This window comes from Castor canadensis, chromosome 11 (assembly GCF_047511655.1).
Source record: "Castor canadensis chromosome 11, mCasCan1.hap1v2, whole genome shotgun sequence".
Taxonomy (NCBI): domain Eukaryota; kingdom Metazoa; phylum Chordata; class Mammalia; order Rodentia; family Castoridae; genus Castor; species Castor canadensis.
The window spans coordinates 102,059,307-102,084,239 of NC_133396.1; the positions used below are offsets into that span (position 1 = coordinate 102,059,307).

Sequence of the window (24,933 nt, forward strand, 5' to 3'; positions counted from 1 at the left end):
CTACAGTTAGGTTGGAGGGAAGAACTCCTGTGGTCTTTCCAAGTACAGGGTAAGTTTGTGGTTGGCAGGACAGGTTGTACCCCATATAAAGAAGGACTTGCTCATTACCTCTCCAACCATCATCCAAACTTGGCTGTGCAGAAGTTAAGGAAAATTCTCCAAATTCAAGAATAAGCAGACAGAGAATCAGGACATATTTGTGGAAGAGAGTTCCTGGATATTGGGGTTTAGTAAGGAAAGTAGAAGGAAAGATTGTGTGGAAAGAAAGAATTATTTCAGGAGCTGGGAATTGAAAGAGAAATTTGGGGGATTCCAAGCAGAAGATGAATCAGATTAGGGCCTCCCTCTTTAAGTTTCTCCGCCCTTTGCAACTTTTTGATCTTTTCTTCCCTCCACACATCCTACTCAGAAAAGACTGAGTATGAAAAGTGGGGTAAAGAAACCTCATTTGGGTAAGGAGTGAGTCATCAATCCTGCTTCTATACCTTAATTTTGCCCAGAGATGGGCTCAGAATTAAGTGACAAGAGGGACCCTGGGGTCCCTGCACACACATATAGGTATGTATGATTCTGATGCAGACCTGAGATGAAAGCATGCACATAAATATGTGGTTTTGAATGCATGCATCTAACATGGATATAGGTTCTACCAGATTGTGAAACAGATGTGCACACATGCATACACACAGAGGCGCACACACACACACACACACACACACAGGATACCGGGTTGTGCTGAGGAATAAACCTGTAAGAGACAACTCCTAGGAAGTGGCTTTGAAATTATCGTGGTATCTACCCTGGACTAAGAAATGTTCTCAAGGATGCTTCTCCCACCTTCCTCCCCTCCCACCCTGATGTCTAAACAAAGCCAGAGAGGGTAGAGGAACTGGTCATATAGGGGAACAGAACTATTGCTTTGGGCTTTCTTGCGACTCTTCTTTGTTTTCTCTCTTCTCTTTTTCTCTCTATCCTAGTTCATTTGTTTTCTGCAACAGCTTCTGGTCTTAATTTACCTGTTAAGCCAAGCCTTCCAGTTTTTAGGTGGTATTACTGCTCCCCTCAAGTTCTGGTTTCTCTTCTCTTTTCCCACAAGAAGGCAGTAACTTCAAACCTCAAGAGAACATCTGTGTGCCCTGAGGATGTTTATGCATCATTCACTTTCTCCCTAGGCCAGCTAGAGAAACAGAAGCTGGCAGTAAAGTCTGGCATGAAATGTCTTTCTCTCTCCATTCTCTTGCCTCTCCTCTTCATCCCCAGACAAAATAAGAAACCACACGCTTCATAAAAGCAGTGTGTACACTTTAATTCAGGTTGACAGGTGGGAAGAGAGCTAGGATTTGCCTCCAAAGGTATCCAGATGAGAAGATCCTCTTGCAGGGAGAGGCAGGGAGGGCAGGGAAGTATGGGTGGACTGGTGGTAGAACACTGCCAGTAGCAGGGGTGCAGCCACACAGTGCAACATGGCCAAGGCTTCTGCCACATGCAACATCAGGTCCAAAATTTGCTGGGCCAGACATGATGGTAACAGCAACACTCTGGACCTCACCAGGGAGTCAAATCCCAGAACCACCCCATGAGGCCACCAGAAAATAAACCAGACCCACAGGATATTAAGCCGGGGGTCTGGCCCCCTGCCCAATGCCTTCTTCAGGCCCTTGGTTACCAATAAACCCAGTGGCAACAAGGTGAAGGTGGCAAAGCAGGCTGCAGCATGTGTGGACTGCAAAGGCCCCAGGCCCCTCCTGGATGCCAGAGTGCAGAAGCCATAAAAAGTGTCACTGGCAAAGGTGATTGGTAGCCCTAATAAGGCAGCCACTCCCCAAAGCCCCACAGTGAGTCCTATGGTGAGGCCTAGGGTCTGCCCTGCACCCAGTTTGGGGCCCAGGCAGGCATGACACCCTATCAGTAGAGCCTGGGCAAAGGCTGAGCTGTACCAGACCCAGTAGCCCAGGCGGCACAGAGAGGTGCTGTGGGCACTATTTATCCCTGGTGCCAGGATAGGCACTACAATGCTGAAGAGAGCACTGCCCACTGCCAACTGTGCCAAGATGGGCCAGCCAGGACAGAGTTGCCAGTGAAAGAGAGGTCTGAGAAGTGCAAAAAGGACTGCGCCACTCGCCAGTACACCCAGGACACTGGCCAGGATGAAGAAGGGCAGCGAGGAGTCATCCAGCAGGTTACAAGAGTGGCAGGGGGCAGCTGAATCCAGCATGCTGTAGTCTTCAAGGGAGTTGTTCTCATCATAGGAATAATTCCAAGGATAATCAAAAGAAATTTGACTTTCGTTCTTGTCAAGTGAGAAGGAGGAATCCACCTGGAGGATATACCCAGAGGGGGTAGTCAGAGCAGCTAGTACTCCACTGAAGAACCACCTGGATTGTGGGAAGGCAGAACAGAGAGAAAGCTTGGGTAGGAAGAATAAGGGAGATGCAGGAGATGGAGGCACTGGAGAAGGTGGAAAAGGACAGAGCAGAGAGGGTGAGGAGCCCATGCAGCAAGTGACAGAGAAGCCAGGACAGAAGCATAAGGAGCAGTGGGGAAGCTTGGAGGAGAAGGATGGCAGAGGGAGGGTTAGGAAGGACTTGTATGGAGATGGCAGAAAGGCAAAGAGGAAGAATGGGGACTGGAGACTGGGATAAGGAGGAAAGAAGGGAAATAAGATTTTTGAAACTGAGAACAAAGGAAAGAAGGGATAAGAGATGAGGAGAAAAGGGAAGAGGTATAAAGACCAGAAGAGGAAACAGAAGAGGGAATGGGAGCAAAGAGGGAAAGGATTGTGGTTCATGGTCCCCACACTCACCCGGTAGAAACAGTTCCCCATGGTACTGCCAGCACTATCAAGGGCCGGGACGCTGTCAGCAGCTGTGGTTCCAAGATAAGTGCCAAGGGCTAATGAAAGTCCTCAAGTTCAGGGCAGGACCAGGGGGACCGTGCTCAGGAAGCTTTACTCCACGCCTACAGCCTGCCTAAGCCTCAGACTGACATGGGCCTTGGCCTGGGACTTCCTGTTTTGAGGCTGAATTTGACTGTTCAGAATGATCTCAGGAAAGGAACAAGGTGAGGACCAGAAAGAGGGCATTTTCCCGAAGGTGGAGAGGAATAAACCAGGGAATTTTCCAGCAAGTGGAGATTCTTCAAGCACAGGAAGGAAGAATGGGCCAGGGGTAACATATGAAGCAGAGATAAGAGAGGTGTTGGGAAATGAAAGTGCAAAGGCAACTCGTGACTCTTGTTGCTTTCCATCTCCTTGAATGGGATCCAAGAAAAGAGTTCAAAAGCTATGTGCTTGTGGGAAGGTGTGTTATTGGTGCTTGTGGTTGAATCAGTCCAGTCTGAGAGGTATGCATGTCATTGCCTTGGCACCCTTTGTGTGTATCAGAGTAGATGGTACTTATCTGTGTGCATGTGTTGTGTATCACTGTGCACACATGTGAGTGTTAGGATCTAGGTGGTGTCTGGGTGTGTGCATTATTATCTAGAGGTATGGGTATTCCAGTGTGACAGGGAGGGAAGGCTAGGGGAGATGTCAAGGCTGTCTAATGACACTATTTCAGAGAGAGATTGGGCATTTACCTCACCACCTATGGGCTCAGTAATGCATCTCCCATTCCAAGCAAAAAACATGGTCTGGCACATTAAAGTAGGCTCTGGGGGACAATGAGACAGGGTATTTTAAAATGGGACTGTTGCCCATGGAGTAATTGCTATTCATATTTCTGTTGGGGGACAAAAAGGCTCTGGAACTGCTTCACTGGCTTGCCATCTTAGCAATAAGTAAAGTGTCTTGTGGAGGGAGTAGAGCTGCTATTGCTACAGCCAGCGGAAATAAAGAGCACCTGACCCGCAGGTGGGTAGTCCTGAGCCAAAGCCACTTTTGCTTGGTGTTCCATCCCCCAGATGCTTTCACAGGATCTCTGCTGTTTTGTCACGTTACTCCTTTCTGCATTTTATTTCTTCACTTAGGGAGATGTATCCTGGACTTGGGGAGGGGTGAACTGGAGTATTCAAGTCAGAATAATGAGACAGAGAGAGTAGGATAGGGAATATTTCCATTTGCTCAAGAAAGTTTGGGATGTTCTAACCCCAAGTGTATTAAGGACCTTCAGTCTCATTCATATAGGGGTGCCTGGGGCAAAGCACCTTAGACCAAGGTGCAAACAGGTGGGTACCTTGTAGAAATTCCCTCCCCCCTTTCTCCAGACACATACAACAGCTCAAGTTTCAGTCTCAACATGAGGGGGCCCTGGAAAGAGTCTGGCAAAAGTCTGGTGACATTCCTTCCTAAACCAGTGGTGTTGGCAGCAACTCCACCTCCATCTCAACATTGGCCAGCATTGCCGGTCAGAGGGTCGAAGGGAGCACTCAGATGCCCTACCGCGAAATCTCTGTGGAAAGCAAGGGACCCACACACTACCCTCCTTGCTTCCATACATACTTGGGAGTGCACTATGGCAAAGACGCAGCACCCCTTGAGTGCCAGGTGCAGGGGATACCAGAATAACCTTTATATACACACAGCCCAGCAGCAGCAGAGAGAGCAGCAGAAAGGAGGCAGCCGAACCACACGGATAATCCAGATATATTGAGGGTGGCCCCTCTGAGATTAGCACAGGAGAGTTAGAAAGATTATAAAGATACACGATCCCCTCCCTGCTCCCTTTCCCCACCCCTGCCCACAGACAGACACACACAGCACAACGGCCCCTCCCCCCGCCCCCCGTACAAATATGGCTTCTGTGTAATATGGACAGAGTGTTTCAGCTCAAAGAGGAAAAGTCATTTTCCCAAAGCAGGTGCTGGGAGACAAGGAGCCTGATAGGCCTGGGGCCCAATGCTCCCTTGCAGCTGTAAAAGGAGGGGCCCTGGCATAGGTGAGGGGCTGCCTGTGGTGCCCAGGACCTTAGCCAGGGGCTGGAAGATTCACAAAGGTTTTTACCTGAACTGAAGGAGTGGGCAGCCCTGCTGGACTGCAGCTGCCCCATTGTGTACACCTGTTGTCAGAGCAGGGAGGACATGCTGGAAGAGGGGGAGAATGATGCCAAGAGTATCCTGGGTCTGAAAGGGGCAGGCCGGCCAGGACAGGGAGGGTGAGCAACCTCATCTCCACAGCAACCAACTCGGCCAGAAAAAGGAAGACAGAAAACCAAAAGCAGGGATGGATGGGACTCAGCCCTCTACTCACTGGCACGGATACTGGGAATCCAGAGTGAGTGCCAGGGAGAGGCCTGAGGGGTGCATAGCAAAGGCTGGGACACTGACTCCATGGCTTGGAGACAGGAAGTTGAGGGAGGGGCTGAATGTGCTATGTTTCAGGGAGGGCTGAAATGCACAGCTGGGCACAAACCATATCCTGGGACTTCTTTTTCTGAGGTGGGCATTGGGAATAGCATGGAAAAGACCAGGATAGAGCAACATTCCAGGTGAGGTACAAATCCTGACTAGGAATCCTCTATTCCCAAAGCCCTCCTTCACATGTCCCATATCCCATCCACTTGCTCAGAACCCCTGTCCCTTGGCCCTTCTCCTCTACTTCTTACTCACACAGACAACACATGTGCATACACACCCACACAAACTTACACTTACACACACACATACATGTGCACAGAGTTCACATTATTCCCTTAGTTTGGGCAGGAAACAGCTCAGTGCAGTGAAGCTCCTTTTAGTATTTTTGTTGTTATGTCTGCCTGGCTGCTGAAGGAGGAAGGACTGAGGGCTGGCGTCAGAAACAGAAAGGGGCACAGGGTGGCACAAGATGGAGGAGTAGTTGCTGAGCAATGCCATGACAGGAGTGGTTGCCGTGCAACAGTCCAGGGTCTTGGGTAAGAGTGAGAGGCCCCTCGGTGGGGGAAAGCAGACGCAGTTCAGGCCCCAGAGCAGAGCCCCTCCACCGCTGCTGAAGCTAGGAGGCGCAGTGGAGCTCTGCTGTCCCCCAAGGGCAGTTTCTGTGAAAAAGGCCTGGTTTCATCCATTGTGAGGAGCAATGAGTGGATGGGGCCTTCTCCACCATCCTTCCTCTCCAAGTCTACCATTCCTGAGAGGGACCCATGTTCTCCCCAGCTAGAAGCGTTGGGTCTCTGTGTGGCTGCATGCCACCTGCAGATCACATCTCCTTGGAGACTCTCCCATTCACTCCCTTCCCTTTGTGATGGAAGAGGGGTGTCAGGGTGAGACCTGTCCTTCCTGTTTATAGCTCTTAGTATGTGGCTAGCAGAGGAAAAGTCACTGCTAACTCCTGTTCTGATTCCTAGGTTCCTGGAGAAGTCCAGGAAGCTGCTCTGTCTTGGAGGATGGAGGGAGGTCTGGGGAGAGCCCTCACCTGCAGGCTAGTCCTGCTTCTTACCCATTTCTTACCCCTCTGCCTTCATTCTCCTCCTAACATTCTAGGTGTTTTTCTTTCCTCACCCCAGGGCCCCTGCCTCTCCAGCCTGGAGACGGATTTGATTTGGGATTGTTACAAAAATAATAATAACCCAAACGCAGAGAAGCCACGGAAAGGGCTGAGGGCAACCCTCCCCTCCCCCCCCTCCTCCCCCCCATTCCAAACCGAGTACAAAACCGCACCCAAAGCAGACATTCTGTACAAGGGGCTGGGTGGGCTGGGGAGCAAGCAGGAGGGGTGGCCCTGGGGTCGCTCTGTACAAGTCCGGGTTGGTGGTAGCCCCAGCAGTCCCCATGGGGGTGCAGGAGGTGAGTAGGCACCCCTAGATGAAATATTCCTTCTTGTCATCCCCGCCTGACTGCCCGCCTTCTGCGTTGATGATGGCCGTGTCCGCATCTGGGGCATCGTCGGAGCCCTTTGCCTCATGTGTCAGGTAGGTTCCTGTGTAGAGATAGAGGCTCCTCTTTTCAGGAGCAGCTTCTAAACCTCAAGTCCACCCTGCCCACTTTCCTGCCCACCCACTCACACACTTGCTCATGTGAATTTTCTCTTGCCTAGAGCTTTCTTCCATCCCACCATAGCTAATTTGCATCTTGCTGCCAACGGCCCTCACCCAACCACGCCCCCATGAATAATGAATCTTGCCCTTAATCTGAATCTCATCTATAATACAAGCAAGGGAAAAAAAAAGAGGTGCACATGTATATATGCATGTGTGTGTGTGCATGTGCAATGCACTTGAGATCTCACACATGACCAGCCCATGAAGCTAGTCTGCTGGTCTAATTAATAACAGAGCATGATGCCTGAAAGGAAGGAATAAGAGAGATGGCATGGGTATAGAAAGAAGGGTGAAACAAAACAACAAAAAAAAGAGGAGCTAGAAGAGATGGTATAGGGAGGACGAGTAAGGAGATCAAAGAAAGAAAAAGAGGCTTAACAGACATAAAGGAAGACAATGCCAAAGAAATGGACTGGTGACTTGTTTCAGAAGCTTTTGGTCTCACAGCAGAGACCTGGAGGCAGAGCAATGTGGAGCAGCTGAATGAGTGGGAAGCCTTGATTTTACTTGGATGATCACCAAGTGATCAGGCTTTATTGCGGGGTTCATGGTGCTCAGTGATCACAGGGTTGGCACTGAAGGGGTTGGCTGCATTTTTAATTTCTCAAGAACTCCAAGGGGCTAGAGGTCCTTCCTGCAGCCTTCTTTATGCCTGTCCATGACTGATCTCCCTCCCTCCCTCCTGGTGTCTCTAACCTTTGTGCCGGATCAAGTAGTGGCCTAGGAAGATGAGCAGGATGAGCAGCAGGAAGACGATGAAAGCCACGATCCCACCAATGATGGCGTGATAGGTGCTGTAGGATGAGGGCACTGGACTGGGGTCTGGAAGGAGAAGGAGAAACACAGTCAGATCTGGGGAGGACCCTTATCTAGAATTTTGACTTGGCCTGGACAGTCTTACTCAACAGAGAACAGGCACTAACATCAAGAGAATGGGGCAGCAACATTCAACAAAGGGGACATGTCTTAGTCTGTGCTATACTTTGTCATACATGCCTGGAACATAGTAATTGTAAAAACAAATTTATGTGTTCATGAATAATAAATAAATCAGCTCACATACTCAACTATCCAAGTTATTTCTTGGCACCAGAGCCTGACCTTAATCTAAGGTCATTACTTAATGCCTTTTCCCAATCTTCTTTCTGTTTTCTTTTATTTTCTTTCTTTGTTTCTTTCTTTCCTTCTCTCTCTCTCTTTCTTTCTCTCTCTCCCTCCCTCCCTTCTTTCCTTTCTTCCTTCCATTCTCTCTCTCTCTCTCTCTTTCTCTCTCTCTCTCTCTCCCTCCCTCTCTCTCCACTTGTGGGTTATCAATGTTCCTTTCCTCCCATCTCATATTCCTTCATACTTCCTGTAGGCTTGGTATTCTGAGTTTGTTCTTCTTAGGGGGCTTCTCAGCCTATTTATCAATTGCTCTGAAATCAGACAGGGAAGGAGCAGTGGAAAGCTGATGGAGCCAAGAATTAAGCACTTGGATGACATCTTACAAAAATGCTAGACTGTGACACCCTGTACAAGCCCTTTAGGTTCCTCTGAGGAGCAAAGTTATAGTACAATATGAATTAGGAAATCTTTATCTTCTCCAAAATGAACCAAGAGCACCAGACTACCCACACCCTGCTCCAGACATGGGGCTCAGTGTCTTTAGCACATATCACTTTTTCAGCCTCATCAGTTTTTTATGTCCTTGCTCCCAGTTAATTTTTTCTTTCTTAGCTTACTGGTCTACACTTTCCTGAATACTTTTGATATTTTTGCAGTGTTTCTTCTTGGCAGGGAAGATGAGTGTTCCAGTAAAACACCAATACTTTAACTTGTCCCAACAAGAGGACTAGGGTTTGTTACTCTGACACCATCCAAAGGTTTGGGCACAAGGACTGGCTTGTTTTTTTCCATTATGGTTGGCATCTTTGTCAATGGGTTTATAGAATCTGCCTCCTATATCAATAGGGGATAAACTCCATAGCACAGATGGAACCAGGTGTGGCAAGGACAGTCACAGGCATAGTCAGGGGTTCAAATATATATGACTGAAGACAAGAGTACAGACTCAGGATAAAGTTCTGATGTCTTCAAAATTACATTAGCCATAGATATAACTCTCCCACCCATGGGAGAGCTGTCAATTTTCCTTGGACTCAAGTTGAGTCTTGACTCCTTCTACATTTTTTCTTTTCTACCTTATGTTTCCTCAAGCTTGACTGGACCAGCTTTTTAGTTCCTTGTCTCTCTATGCCTTATTTGAAAAGAAAAAATTTGTGCTTTGGATTTTTTATGCTTTGCTTGAGAGGGAGGAAGAAGATATCACTGGTGTTCCATTGGTAGTTATGATGTTATACCTTGGATGGAATGGAGTAGGTTTACCTATTGCCTTCCTCCCAGGGAGTACATGAGACATGGCCCACTTTGAAAATTAATCCTGGATAATTATTCCAAAGAATATGGAAATGGAAATTCCTCAGAAAAGCTAATCTTCCACTGCCAAAATGATCTCTGGGTCCATTGATTACAAGGCCCTGTATCTAAGTAGAAGTACTTTTAATTTCATTCCTGGCAGGTTTTCACTTAGAATATTCCTGGAAGAGGGTGCAGTAATTCTTTCTGCCACCAGGCGTCAGGATTGGCAGCAGGCACAGTTACACAGGACTCCTGCTTGGTTTTTTAACACAGGACAGAGGGGAGATCAGCAAGATAGCAATGGGACACAAGAACTTTCTCTCACTGCCAACTCATATCCAAGTTGGTCTGGAGAGATCTGGGGGCAGAGACCAGACTTCAGTGCTTTGTCATTGCTCCTGGCATCTTACAATAGCCTTGTTTGTTGTGCTGAAGCAGCTCCCACATGCTGAGGTTGGAGCTGGAGTCACCAATCTAGACATTCTGGTCTCAAGCACTCAGGTTTCTTATCCCTGAAAGCCTGGCTGTTACCCCTACACCAACACACACTTCTTTTATGGGCATTTAAGTAAAGGAACCCCCGAAGTTCCTGTGACAATGTCCTTTCCCTATTTTGCAGAAAGGTTTGAAGACTTTCTGGCAAGACCCAAATGCCACTGGGATCTTAAAAATAATCCCCTGCCAACTCTCCATAAAGGGATCTTTGTGCTAGCCTGTCACTTCTCTTGAAGCTGGGTTTGGTGGTTATGGCCTTGAGAACTTCAGAGAAGGAACATCTGCTGGTCCCTTTGGAAGGTATGGCATAGAAGAGATTCTGACCGTGTCAGCATAGTACAAGCTTAGATCCAGTACAGTGCCTGGGACTCATATAGACTGTACAAGGTCTTCAGAAAATAAACCAACAGCAGTAGCATGAACCCTATATAGAGTCCTAAGAGGAGGAACTCTGAGAATAGCTCTTTAGTGAGGACAATGTGTGTATATCCACCTTTGAGAGACTCTGGAGCCTCTACACTCTGATTATTATTCTTGTTGTCAAGTGACTGCAGGGGACAGAAAATGGTGCCAGTGGAGCCACTGCTTCTAGACAAAGGCTGTGAGAGCCTACCCTTCTATTGAGATCCTATTATTACACACACCAGGGTGGGTCTAGAGCCTAAATGCCCAGTACTCTTGTGGTGGGCATTTTCCATATTTTTCTACTTCCAGTCATGGTACAGAGACACAATCATGGTAGGATGTGGAAGAATAAAGCGTGAGATGGACAGAAAAGGGAGATGCTGGAAAGGGAGACCTGGGGAAGCTCACCGTTGACATTGAGGGTGAAGTAGGCTGTGTAGCTGCCCATGTTGCTAATGGCTGTGCAGCCATAGGTGCCACTGTCACTCTTGTTGAGGAAAGGGAAGATGAGGGCACTGTCCTGGGCCATCTTCAAGGGTGGCTCGCTGCCCTCCTTTACCCATAGGTACTGCTGGGGGCTGTTGAGGTAGAAAAATCAGAAGTGTTCAAGAAAGCACAGGCCAGGGAGCTAGGGGAAGAAAAATATAACTGAGAGCAGGGAAGCCAAAAACTGTTTGATGAGGCTCAAAAAGTTAATATGGTCTAGAAACACTGAGCTGCCCAGAAGAGGGGTGGGAATTGCAGCTCTTGGGTTCATTCTGGAGAAGGTAGAGAGTTTCTAATTCATACCTTGCTGTAACTTTGGGGGAACCAAAAGGGGCTAAACTAAGCTAGGGCATGACCCCCTCCATTTCTGCTGTATTGTAGGAGAAACAAAGGATGGGTGTTGTTGGACAAAGTCAGGAGGGAGAGGCTCAGCTTAGCCAGTACAGAGGAGATGGGAAAAAGATGATCAATGAAGACAGCAATCTGAGTGTATAGAGGAATATTCAAGGCCAGCAAGTGGATCTTCTTACACAGGATTGCCACGGCCTTCACAGTGTAGCAACAGCTTCTGGCCTTCACGGGGGTGTGGAGGGTCTGGCCTAATCATTGCAGTCGGTGTGTCTGTGGAGAAGGAAATATTTATTTCCACACTATTAGGAGATCCTTAAAATCTTGAAATCACCCACTTATACACAACAGCTTCTATCCTGAAATGTCTCAGGAGCCCAAGAGGCTGTGGACAAAAACCTTCTTCCCCCTAGTTTTTGTGAACAAAGACTGCAACTGCTATTCAATGTGCGAGGAGCAACTTGTTGCAATATATTGCAACCTCTTAGTGACAGGACTCTGGGAAGTCTGTCCTTGGTGAGGCCTCCAGGATGTCTTACAGAGCTGAGAAGTGGTTCACCCATGCCTAGCAAATGGACTGGCACATAGATAGAACCTAATACAGGTTTTTAATAGAACAAAGACACCTGAACTTGACACTGAGTTCACCACCTCTTAGTTCTGTCTATTCTGCAAGGGAGCTTAAAATTGGAAGCAATGCTTGAACACAAAACATCACTTTAAATGGTCATTCCAAACATGAAATGAGAGCTTTGAAGCAGCAAGAGATGAGGGTCCTATTTTGGCTACAAAAAAGCCCTGACACAATATAGATGGTTTCTGAGAAGGAATGATGACATCTGCCATTGACGCCAAAGGGCTGCTTAGGAGGCTGGGTCCAGATGGTGGCTTAGAACAATACAAGCAGATGCTGGTTTAGAACAGCAGACAAAGAGGCTGTGCTTCCCCTAAGGATAAAGCCAACCTTAACAACCAGTTAATGAACATGCTTTAGTCAAATCATACAGGATACAGAGAGGCCAGGTGAGAGAATGGCTATTCTGGGACTCTACAGCCATAGAAACCTTTAATACAGTGCCTGGAGTACAGAATTTGTTGACTGACTGCTGATCACAATTGGGCCACAAGGGCCCCTAAAGAGTAATCACTTGATGGTCTAGTGTCTAACAGAGGTCTCTTTGGGGCTCTGATAGGGAACTGCCTTCTTAAGCCCTTGCTAGGGACCAGAACTCAGGAGAAATACTTGAGGCTAAGGGCCTCACACTTAGAACTAGTAATTAGAGAAACACCTTATAGTAATATAGGACTGTGAAGTTTACAGAGTTCTTTCATATGTTTCTTTCACTTCATTTATCCTCAGGATAAATGTGAAGTAAGTTGGAGTCACAGAGATTAAATGTGTTGGTCAAGGTAACATAGCTAGTAATGCTGGCATTGTGGCTAGAATCCAGGTTGTCTGCCTGAGACTGAATCTGCTAAATACACAGTGACACTACTCAAAACTACTTCATGTTTAGTGTTTGAATAATGGCGCCAAACATTAGTTAAATAGCATTGAAGTTAGGAAAAGCAATCAGTCTAGGTGTTTCACAAGAAGAAAATTAAAGGCTGTAGTTATTTTTAAAAAGTACTCAACCTTTTCATAAATTGGGGCAAGGAATGCATTTTATAACTCTATCCTCTGCACTATATTCTTATCTCTTTGGTTCTCCCACCCAGAAAAGTTCTTTTTCAAAATTTTCAAATTTCCTCAGATGAGAAATTTCCAAGTGTCCTGACTTTCTCAGAAGACTACTGTTCATACTAAAGGCAGATTCCACAGAGGGGAAAAAGGTGCTTGAGAAAGGGTTGGGAATAGTGATAATATGGCAGTGGACATTTCAGGTCAGATTTCCAAGAAAAATCATGGATCTGGGGTAACTGCAGGAGTGCCCATTAGGGAAAAGACCCGCGAATGTGTGGAGCTGCCAGAGAGGCTGTGTTTCCTTTTAACACGAACTTCCTAAAGTCATGGAATGACTTAGTGAGCCCCATGTTTATCTCTCTCATTTTGCAAAGAATCAAGCTCACTGGGGGAGAGTAATTGTCACGGCTATGAAGTGGTGGAATACAGACTACAAACTACATCCTGGGACTTTGGATTTGCTACAGTTAACACTATCATTTATAATCTAGCTACATCACACTGGTCTAGCCCTTGGTTGGCCAACTTATCCCTTGGACCAAATCATGCCAGCTGCATGGATTTGTAAATAAAGTTTTATTGGAACACAGCCTAGCCCATTTGTTTACATATTGTTTATGGCCATTCTCCTGAAGCACAAGCAGAGTTAAGAAGTTGAGACAGAGACTGTACAGCTCTCCAAGCCTACAATATTTACTACTTGGGCCTTTACACAAAGAGTTGAACATGGGCTAAAGTTGTAGCTCAAGTAGGTACAGTGCATTCCTAGAAAGAATGGAACACAAAACATCACTTTGAGTGTCAATTCAAACAGGAATTTGACCTTTGAAACAGCAAGAATTGGGGGTCATATTTGGCTAAAAAATAAAACCAATATAGATACAATATAGATAGCTTCTTCAAAGGAATAAGGACATCTGCCATTGATGCCAAAGGGCTGCTTAAGAGGCTGGGTTCAGATGATGGCTTAGAACAATACAATCTGATGCTGAAAACCTTTTATCTCACTTTTTAACCTATTCACTTATCTGCACACATTGTTTCATGTGAGTCACTTGACTTTCCTTTTCCCCACCCTTTATCTCATACCTGGTCTTTCTCATACCCAAGCCCATGACATACATAAAACTTCAATGCGCTGAGAAGTAGATCTGTCAGCTCCCTTTAGAGATTCATGGTTCACAGAGCACACAATGTTTGCTCCATCATCCTCTCGGGTAACCTGGAATGTCACTGAGCTGCTCACAGTGAAGGTTTTTCCATTGGGATCTTCTTGTATTCGGGTTGGTTCTCCTGGAGTCCAGAAATAGACAGACAGACATAAACACACACAGACACAAAGTGAGTCTACATACAAGTATCATGTGGGCTCCTCTGTAGACACAGATGGTATCAACCCAGACAAACTTAGAAAATTGTGAAATGGATATGGGCCCACATGGAGAATGTAGGACTTAACACATATGAGTGTATATAAAGTATGTGTAACTCATTTTCTTCTTCTATACCATGCCTTATGTGCACATTAATTTCCCACCCCCCTTCCCAGTACCACCACTTCCTGCAACCCTGAGACAGCAGGTACTCACCATGGAGTTCTTGGTCACCCTTCCTCCAGGTGAGCTGGGCTGCAGGTTTACTCCCAGAAGACTGACAGTTTAGGGTGGTCGTTTCCTTTTCCCGTAAAGATGATTTGTAACCAGTGATTATGGGCTTCTGTGGGATTCCTGCCATGGACAGGGAATGGCCAGGATAGGAAGGAGAGGCACCATGAGGTCACACTTCAGCTGTCCCTGTGGAGATGGCCTCTCTAGGGTTCAGGACACCTGGACTCTACTTTGGTTTAGAAAGATGGATAGAAGAATGAGAATCATCTTTCTTTTAGATCTCCTGCCTGAGGACCAGAAGGAAAGACCAAGGGGAAGAGATGTGGTAGGAGGGATATATACCATACCTGACCCCATATCACAAATGGGTGGCTACAGAGATAGTGTGAGGCTCAGAGAAGAAAAGAAGGAAATTGAAACACAAGATGAAAATGAGAACATGTAAGCAACTAGAGTACTTGTCTTCAAAATTATAATTTCACATCCCATACAAATCTCATGTTTCTCTCACATGATCTTTGGAGGTAAGCAGGATGAACATGATCATTCCTTGTCATAAGTTAGGAAGTTCATGCTCAAAAAAGTGAAGGATTTGTCCCAGATCAAACAGTAAGTATAGCAGAAAGGATTTAGAACTCAGTCCTTTGTATTTTTATTCCACTGCAAGGGAGACATGGGCTGAACTTCCCCCAAATTTTGGAGGCTTGCTTGACTCCAGGCTGCTTCAGAGGCCAACCTAGGGAGTTTTGTTTGCAAAGAAGCATGCTGAGGACACACTGGGGTTTGGGAGCCTCACCGAGCACAGTGACGAGGGACTTGGCGGTTCGCACAGGCATAGTGAAGATGGAGCAGGTGTACTCTCCCTCATCTGCCAAGGCCACGTTGCTGATGCTGATGCTGAGCTCGTGGGGAGTAGAACTAACCAGCTGAATCCGATTATCTCGAAGGGCTGGGGAAATTGGGAGAGTTGGAAGCTAGGTTTCTATTGGCACCTTTCATGTTTATCTTTCAATCCTAGGCCAGTATCTTTGGGGTGGGTGGCAAAACACTACTCCTGAGTTTGAACAAGGTCATTCAGTGGTTTTTCTTGGCCATTGGGCATAGTAGCTTAAGAGCTACTCAGAAAAGTAATGGATGGTGTGTGCTTGTTTGTGAGACACCTGAGACAATCTGAAGTCAGCTCTCTGTTAGAGCTCCTTTGGGGTGTAGTCACTCCAGGACCCTATAAGACTACATAGCCTAGGTCAGAGCTGTAGTACTGAAGTTTCTCTGGAAACAGTTGAGGAGACTATGACTTGTTGTGTCCTTAAACAGCATAGCATACCTCCATATTCCTCAGACTCTGGACCACAGAGTTAGTTCCCTTCAGCTTCTGCAGTCCCTTTTCCCAGCCCATAGTTCCCAAGGAGAGAGGTAACTCATGGGACACTACCTCTCTTCTCCCCAAAGTAGAGAGTCTGCTGGGCAGGATTAGACCACTGCAGAGATGAGTCCTCATGATCTTTCACTTGGCACTTGAGCACCACAGTGCCACCAGCTACCACTGTTTCATCGGATGTCCAGGGTTGACTATCTGTAGGAGTAGAGCAGGGTTAGTTTCCTGAGGAACTCTGAGAACATTTACCCGTTTCTGGACCAAAGTCCACCTCATCTAATTCAGACCATCCAAGGCTCTTGTCTCTGTGGACTCTTAAGACTTCATGAGGGAAGGAACAGAGGTGTGGTGGTGGTGGTGAAGGGGAAACAGGACTTATTTTCTCTTGCTTTGAATATACAGAACAGCAGTCACTTGTTGTATGCTTGCTGAATGAATTGACAGGACCACAAACATTGAGAGGAAGAAAGGTACCCCAAATTTGTACACACTACTCCACAAGTGTCTTTTCTGATATGGTTCTACCAATCATTTTTGAGACCACACATACATATCTGTCAGCCTACATTTTAGATTTTCCTGCCACCACCTACACATAAGAACAAAAACAGGAGAAGCAGTTGTGACTAATTATCCCAAAGCTAAAATGGGGGAAAGGCCAAACCAGTCCTTGGGTTATACATTCATTTATACAAAAAGTAGCTGATAAAACAGCAAAACAAACAATAAATATATAAAAATAAAACATTTGACATACTTTTAAATTTAACAATAGCTTCCCTCCAATCATTAAGTGCCTTAAGACTCTCTCTTGGTATTAGTACTTCCCACCTCCCAATACACAGACCCAAATCTCCATACTGATACCATTATAAAGAGAGAAGGATTAGTGCTTTCTCTTCAATGTGCTGAAAGTATGTTTTCTAACCCCTCTCTCCTTAATCAAATCAAACAAAACACAAAAGGACTCATAAGGTGTTTTCTAGATGAGCATATGAATCCCTAATGTTCTTCTCCTCAGGCCTGGTTGTGAGCCCCTCAGACTCAGCACCTGCTTTCTCCACCCGGTATTGTTCTAACTTCCCCACAGCATGGATTCTGATTCCCAATATTGATTCTTTCATCTTCAGACTGACTTTCAGTGACCCAACAGTGCTGACCTGCACAGAACTAATCTAAAATAAATACCTTCCAGCTTTGATTCTGAAACATCCACAAAGTCTGCTCTACAGCACTGAATTACCTAACCAGCATTGTTCTGTCTGAATAGGAAACCAAGAAACTTACTCCTAACATTCCTGTATTGATCACTTTAAAAACAATCCCATGCTCCCCTTGGCACTGACCTTACCCCCACTCTGTCTGCTTATTCCATTCTTTCCAAGTCACTAGAACTCCATTTTTAAGAAATATATCTTTAGTGCTCCTAAGCAGAGAGGAGGCCCTGAGGAGGGAAGGTGCACACATCAGAGCATCCACCATTCACAGTGGTTGTTTCCAATTGGAGTCCAAAGTCTGGTAGTTATTTGTACTATAGAATTGTAAAAGTAAGAACTAAGATAGATCCTAAGGATGATGGAACCCAATTCCATCATTTTATAGATATAGGCAGTGAGGCAATGAAGGTGAAATGACTGCCTAAGACCATTCCACTAATTCTCATTAGGACTGGTACTCTGTTCTTCTGTTTCTCACTGCAGTGCTATTTTCATTGGAATGCTTCTCAAAGTAGTCATGTAACTTGAGAATTTTAGAACCAGGATTTTGCTAGCTACTGAGCTGGCTGAGGAAATTTGGAAGTACTATTTTTTTAAAATCTCTCAGTGAAAGGTTTAGGAAACCATTCATTTACCATAACCTTATACCAAATTCTGACTCTAATCCTTTTGTCCCTGGTTCCTTTTGAAGAATTCTTCCTTAATCACCTCTTTCCAGGACCTCTTTGTCTTGAGTAATCTATTCCCCTGGAAGCATTTTATTTTTAGAAAGAGGTGTAGGGTTACAGAGGTCTCTATACCGAGTGAGGGAACAAGTAGGTACAAGGGAACTTGATGATGCAGAACTAAGAACTAAAATGTCAAATGGGAAGGAGAAATGAGAAAGAGAAAGAGCCTTATGGTAATGGGGGAAGTGAGAACATGGGTGGTGGTGACATCAGTAGGAGATGATGTGAGGATGAGTGAGGGATCTGGGGGACATTGAGATGAGAGGCCTGAATTCTCACCTTGACTGGCCAGCATGTCAGGGCTGCTCCAGACTGTGGAGCTGATGGCCTCGTCCAGTGGAGCCAGAGTTCCCAGCTCCAAATCCTGCTCCTGCCAGTAGCCTGGGGAGAGAATCTCCATCAAGGATGAGCCCTGTATATATTGCTACAGTGTGGATCTACACTTTCATTGTGGGGATTCAGGAGAGGCTAGGCCTCTATGGAAAGTAGGTTCACCAGGATACCTAAGAGAAAGGGGAAACATTAACTAGAGTCCTGAAAAGGTAAGTGATTTATCCTCTAGAGGGTAGGAGGATGCTAAGTGTTATCAGTCATCATATGTTAGAGCCAGAGAGGTTTTAGAGATCATCTGGTGTAGTTCTCCCATTTCACAGATGAGGACAATGAAGCCCAGAAAGACTGAACGTGACTATAGAAAAGTGAAAGAAAATCAAAGACTTTTTCATTCCTTACAGAATTTTTTTGCTATTCCATATTACCTACTAAAGTAACTGCAGATTCAATAATTACACAATATTTTCTCATTTAAACCTTTTCCTAAGACTGTAAAATAAGTACATCAACATTATAATTCTATGTTGAAAATGGAAGCAGAATGAAATAAGGTCATACAAGTACAGCAAAGACTAAATTAAATGCTTGGTTCCAAATTCAAAATTCTATTTGTACCATGGTGAGACCCTCATCATTGAAAGGAGATCAAGGTTAGGGCTGAAAACTGCACATCTTCCCAGACTGTTACTTTCTGTGAGTTGCTCAGATTCTCTCAAGCTTTTCTCCTAGGCCCTCACCCCTCAGCCTCACTGACTCTGCTCCTCCCTCCTGTGCAACAGAACCCCTTTCTTCTTCACTCTGGGCCTGAGTCACCGCTTCTCTTCCATCTAGGTTGCTCCTAAATCTTTTTGTGTGAAGTACAGTAGTGTCACAAGGCTATTTACCCAACCCAAACTGAGGGAGGCAGCAGGACAAAGAAACCAGCCACACAAATCTTTTCAGCATCTCCCGCCACAGAGCCCTGGAGTAGCCAATCATGTGCACAAAATTCAGTGAGGTCACTAGGTGCTGAGCAGAACCTGAGCAACAACTTGATCCTGCCCAGTGTTCTAGGAGAACTTCCCCAGTATTCCCAGCATGAGCAGGATCCAGAGCACAGGAGTTAGGGGAGCTGGGGATGTGGCAGGCAGGGAGGGGAGGAAAAGAAGAGGCCATCTAAGAATTTGGAGCTGGGTAGGTGAGCCAGTGGAGACTGAGCAAAGAAGTGAAACCTGACCTTAGAGTCCCTGGGGAAGAAAGTGGACCTGGCCCAGGTAAAGAACTGTTGAATCAGAAAAGGGAAAAGGAAGAGGGGAAAAGAGAGATGAGGAGGAGAATAAGGTATAGAGGGGGAGGAAGAGAGAGAGGAGACAGGGAGAAAGTGGGGGAGAGAGAGAAGGAGAAAGGGAGGGAGAGATAGGGAGAGAGAGAGATAGGGAGGGAGGGAGAGAGGGTAAGAGAGAGAGAGAGAGAGAGACAGGAAAAAGAAGGGGAAAGGAGGAGAGGAGTCAGGAAGGAAGGCTGAGTAGTACAGACAGTCCTAGCAACAGGTAGGTCTCTAATAGACAGCTTCAGAAATTCACTGGCCTCCATGAAGGTAGCTCTCCTTTTTACTGTTCTTGATGGACATCTCCTGGGAGATTTGAGAAATTACTGTGTTCTGCCCAACTGGGAAGAGGGAGAGAAGCAGAGAAGCCAGAAACACTGTTAGGTAGAAGGCAGGTAAGGAAGATCAGGGAAGGTTGATGAAGACAGGCAAGAAAGAGGAGGATGAGAGAAGAGTGCCAGGCAGGGGACCAGGGCTGTCAAATCCACTGGAGAGGCTGTGTGCCCCTGAGTGCCAAAACCCTTACCCTGTTGCCTTCTGTGGACATCCAGGATGAAAAGACAACCTTAAGTTGGTGAGTGTTTCATATTATTTTCCAGACTGTGTGTTTGTGGGTGTGCGTGTTAACACACAGTAGGAAAGCAAATTGATTGTACTGAGGCACGGGATGGTGGAAGAACATGAAGATGTCAGGGAGGATACATGCTCAGCCCCACAGTATTGGTACCCAGGGCACAAAGTGAGCCCTAAACAGGCCTTTGTTTGAATAAGCAGAAGAAAACGCCCTCTCACACCCTGGTACAGCACTTTCAGTTTTCAGAGTGGACTTAACATTTAATCTTAAAACAACCTCTAGAGATAGGTGGCCAGATACAATCACTTTTTAAGGTGAGTTTCAGAGAGGCTAAATGACTTACTTAAAGATACCCAAATAACACACCTCTCAAGAATCCTTTCTGGTGGTGAACTCAAAGCTTTCATAAAAGCTCCAATTTCTTAGAGCATTTCAGCACACTGCATTGTGATTCACTTGTTTGGTTATCAGTCTCCTCATCTAAATTTTGAACCCTTTAAGAGCAGGAGCTTTACCCTTTTCATCTTTGTACCTTTAGCACAAAGTGGGCTCTCAGTAGCTGCAATTGGCACTGGTAATTCATTCAGCCACACTTGGCACTGTGCTATGTATACTGTTAATCAGGCAGAGCATGCATTCTGTCCAACAGCATGGGTTTAGTTTCTACTTTACTGCTCTTTTCTTTCATCTGTGCTTTTTTCTGCACCCTCCTCAGCTGCTTTTCTTCTTGTTCATGTTTCTTTCATCCCTCCCCTCCTGTTGCATTTTGCTGTCATTTTTTTCTGCATAGGACAAATAAGTGAACTAGGGTGATGTCCACTATTCAAACCAAACAATTGTTCAGATAAGACTGGTAGCAAATAGCATCTAATAAATTACATATGTTGGATATGCATGATATATTGCCTCTGTAGGTTTGCAGAGAACTTACTCTGGTTTGTAGTGTTTTAAGAAATTGTTTACAAGATAGCTGAGATTTTTTTTTTCCCACCCAGGGTGACATTTCTCCCTCTAATTCTGAAATATACTTTTATGATCTCCTCTTGAGAATGGTCTATTAATATGCCTGAAAGTTTTCTTGCTGTTTGTATAAAATTGTAGACCTGTAGTGATAAATTTTGAATGACCACTCCCCCTGGGAGCAGATGAATGATTATAATGCTATCAGCAGAAGCATAGATAACTAGCAGAAATTATAAGCTGGCTTATGAAAGGCTTGCACATTCTTTGGATTCAGATGTGTCAATCATTTATGGCATCATCATGACTTCCCCTGAAACAATTCAGACAAGAAAGGGGGGAAGTTTAAGAGTGTTCTGAAAGGGCACTATAGACTTCGAAGTGGAATTAATAAGAATTCTGCTCAAGGACCTTGGAAGGAGCTGCTGTCAAGCAGGTCAGACATTGAGTCAACACAACCATTAGTGAGGGAAGGCCCTGGTTACTCAGGTAGAGCAAGGAAGGATGAGAGCTTTAGTCTTAGTAGTCTCATTGTATCTGCTTAGAAACATTCACTCACTCTCCATTGTCTGCAGATAATATCCAAATTTGTTAGCCTGGCCTTCAAGGTCCTGTACATTCTGATGCCAGTCTGCTTTCAGCTGTGATTTACTTCACTTCTCCACTTCACTCATCCCATATCCCAGACACATGAACATTTAGAAACCTTTTTAAACCCTTTGTTTTCCTGTGTCCATTCTCTTTTCTTTTTCTTTTCTCTTTTTATTTCTTGTGACACTGGGTCTTTCTTTTAATTTAATTTAATTTTTAATTACCATACATTAATAATATGAGGCGGGTTCATTGTGGTAATTCCATACCACAATGTGTATAGTGGCACTGGGGTTTTTGAACTACCACTTGAGCTATACCCCCAGCCTTTTTGCTTCAGTTATTCTTCAGATGGGGTATCACATTTTGTGTGTGCATGAGTGTTGGGGGAGGGCTGAGCCAGAGTCAGACTGTAATCCTTACCTATGTCTCCTACATAACTGGGATTACTGGTGTGCACCACCATACCTAGCCCTCCATTCACTTTTGTATGTTTGTTGATAATGTGTTGTTCACCAATTTTCATAGGTCTCAACCCCGTCTATCCTTAAAGCCTATCTTTTGTAACACCTCTTTTAAGAAGTCTTTCTTGGTGGTCCTGCATGTGTTCAAGCTCCCTTAAGAAACTTGCCCACATGATGCATCTAACAAGGACTGGGATAAAACAGACTTCAAACTTATGTGTCTGACCACAAAGCTCAGGCTTTCTGTATCTTTTCACTGCCCTCCCTCCCTTGGCAGAAGCATGTATTCTGTGTGTATGGCAGTGGGTTATGGATAGAGGGAGAAAGAGTCCTTTTTCATTGATGGCCAGGGATGGCTTACCCAAACAATATTCATAGTACTTACCTGCAGGATGATAAAAATAACACATTAGCAAGTTAGAAATGGGTTTAGTAGTGATGGTGGTGGTAGTGCTGTGATTTGTACCTACTGAATTTCATTTTTAATTGGATTTTTTAATTTGTCTTCATTTATACTTTGGGGCCTATTTTGTAACTAAGTGCCTTTCAATGTGGTACTGTATAGTTAACCAAGCAACAGACACGTTTATTTAAAACTAACAAACTTGCCTCATGCTTATATAGCATTCTAACACCTATGCTGAGAATTGAAAGGTTATCTTCTTGTTGGCTCTCAATTGTTTTGGAGGTTTCTTAATTCTTGTTTTACCTATCCATGGTAGTATTTTTAGGATTCTCAGCATTTTAAAGGACAAAGTTGCCCTTTCATTCACTGATTTCCTTTCAATTGATTTCATATTAAGAGTAGCAGAGGTGGAAACTGGAGACTTACTAACATGCCTCTTCAAAGCATGCATTGGCACCTATGATTCAGTTTTCACTGCAAACACAGGACCTAACAGATAGTAAGTGCTCAATAAATATTTATCAAATAATAAATGAATGACTCAAATGAATAAAAATGTATTATGTCTGCAATTTAAGTGACTAGCATGGCAGTCCACAAGCATCCTTGATTGCTTGGTTTATATATCATCTCTGCTCTGTCTGCTCTGGGCACTTACAATATATTGGCAGAGTGTTGTCAACAGAGTCACAGGTGCACATTTTAGATGATGGGATAAAGGGACAAAGCTCTCCCGCATAACTGCTGCTGACCTCACTGGTGCTTGGGTTTGGAGCCCCACTTCCCTCACTTTAGAGCTCCCTGAGTAGGAGTGGATGATGATGGTGATAGTGATGGTGATGATGATGACTCAGCATTTCTATAACTCCAGAGTTAAAAATACTGTTCATCCCAGCCTACTTGTTATTCCTCACGACTACCATGACAGGTGGGTAGAGGAGTGTTATCTCAGAGGGAAAAACATACTGGGTACTATGGCCCAGAATACTGAAAGGACCCAGTTTTAGAATGGTGTATCCACCATTAGGAAGCTCATTGCTAGGCAGCTTGACCAGATGATCTCACTCTAACTCCTCCTGGACTCCAGCTTCTTAATGAATTCCTATATATGTCTGGGTCACCCACAGAAAAGAATGGTCATGGCAAAGTTAGACTTAGAACTCAGCCACTGGAGCTTTTCTTTATGCTCAGAGCCACATTTTTCTTTTTGACAGTGAATGTCTGATTGTGCATTTGGAGGAAATTGGACCCGTTCCATCTGAATCCTGATTTAGACAGTAACTCCAAGATTTGGGGGAGTCACTTTGAGTTTAGAGCAAAAAACTCAGATCACAAAGGACTGTCTTTACACTTTCCTTCCTACAGTTACTCTTTGGAAGCCACAATTGTGCCACATTTACTGAAATCACTGTGTAGTTTCCTATTCTAGGACTTCTATGTCCTGAATGTCAAAATAATCTCTTACTTTCTGGCCTCCACTCCTTTCTAACTTTGCTTCTTCTTCCTTACATTCCCCATTCTTTGTCTGTAAGAATATAGCACAGCTAGAGGGGTGCTGGACCATAAGAGGTAGAGATAGTTCTATCATCTGGACCCCTACGTATTTTCAGGTGTGTTTTCTTCTATCTCTGTTGTTCCTTAGGGATGAGGTTCTGTCCCTTACAGGCAGCAGGAAGTCCTCAAGGATCTCCTTTCCTTAGCTTAGGTGTGCTCCAGCTCACTTTCATTTCAGAACCTCAGGGCTCAGTCAAATCTCTGCTGCTGCCTCCATGATCTTTGCTACCTTCCTCCCAACCACTCTGTTTCTGACTGAGCTACCAACACAGACCTTGCTCTGACTTGTTCCCCCCTCTAGTATTTCTGTTGCTGTCTGTTTTTTCATTCTGGAGTCGTGTTTATCAAGCAGCCTCTTCGGCCCAAAGTCACTATTCTCTGTTGGTTGTGCTTTACTCTCCTAAGAGGCATATGGGATATGAGTGGAAATAGATGGTAAAGAGGGGTAGGGAACAGAATCTTCACTATAGGAAGTTCTTATCATACTGATTAACCTCTTAGCTTGGCAAAGCCTGGAGCAGAGATCCAGGATTTTTAAACCATTGTCTCACATTTTTAGATTATTCAGGGATTTAGGTTTGGAATGGCTCAGTCTGGGCTCAGGCAGATTTTATAGTACACCTTGTAAACATCTTTTGGTTCATTCTTTGCAGGTCGAAAATGAAAGGCTTTCATTTCCTGGGCTTACAATGGTCTGTGACTAGGCTTTTCTAGGCTAAATAAGGAGGACATCTTTGGAGTAGTTAGCTAGCTTGCCTGAGGTAGGTGTGAGGGTAGGGTTAGAATGAAAATGTTATTTTGGTGTTGTTTGTTCTCACCAAAAAATAAAAAAATTAAAAACCCAGTGATTCAAAAACACTTTTCATATGCAAATGTTAAGAAAAAAGTATCACACTTCAAGATGTCAAGAAGAAATATATTTTATATATTTCCTAAAGTCCTGCAGTCAATTTGTATGTTTGGTCATTTTCTACTGACCCCTAATGGCCAGAGGTGGTTATTCCTAAGCTCTTAGAATCTACCACACAGGGTGAAACTAATGTCCTTTCTGAC

General features: G+C 44.9%; 2 protein-coding genes across 9 annotated transcripts in view; both read right to left on the reverse strand.

Annotated features, from left to right (window-relative positions):
* Window positions 1-24,933, reverse strand: part of Cadm3 (cell adhesion molecule 3) — a 56,876-nt gene that overhangs the window by 21,106 nt on the left and 10,837 nt on the right. For 2 of the 7 annotated variants that reach the window (XM_074047736.1, XM_074047738.1), the window contains exons 2-9: window positions 17,972-18,073; window positions 15,805-15,945; window positions 15,169-15,321; window positions 14,355-14,492; window positions 13,888-14,058; window positions 11,264-11,354; window positions 10,656-10,825; window positions 7,647-7,772 (exon numbers count right to left, since the gene is read on the reverse strand). In XM_074047736.1, the coding sequence (XP_073903837.1) occupies window positions 7,647-7,772; window positions 10,656-10,825; window positions 11,264-11,354; window positions 13,888-14,058; window positions 14,355-14,492; window positions 15,169-15,321; window positions 15,805-15,945; window positions 17,972-18,073 (1,092 nt within the window). Of the gene's footprint in view, window positions 1-6,563; window positions 6,830-7,646; window positions 7,773-10,655; window positions 10,826-11,263; window positions 11,355-13,887; window positions 14,059-14,354; window positions 14,493-15,168; window positions 15,322-15,804; window positions 15,946-17,971; window positions 18,074-24,933 lie in introns of those variants that run through there. The other 5 variants (XM_074047740.1, XM_074047741.1, XM_020183950.2 and 2 more) reach the window with 4 other exon arrangements.
* Window positions 1,286-6,465, reverse strand: Ackr1 (atypical chemokine receptor 1 (Duffy blood group)). 2 transcript variants are annotated; one of them, XM_020183952.2, is made up of 2 exons: window positions 2,804-6,465; window positions 1,286-2,317 (listed from the first exon to the last, which is right to left on the reverse strand). In XM_020183952.2, the coding sequence occupies exons 1-2, from the start codon at window positions 2,822-2,824 to the stop codon at window positions 1,334-1,336; spliced, it is 1,005 nt and encodes a 334-aa protein (XP_020039541.1). In that variant the 5' UTR covers window positions 2,825-6,465; the 3' UTR covers window positions 1,286-1,333. The 2 variants fall into 2 exon arrangements, with proteins under 2 accessions (XP_020039541.1, XP_073903843.1); XM_074047742.1 differs by having other exon boundaries at window positions 1,286-2,375.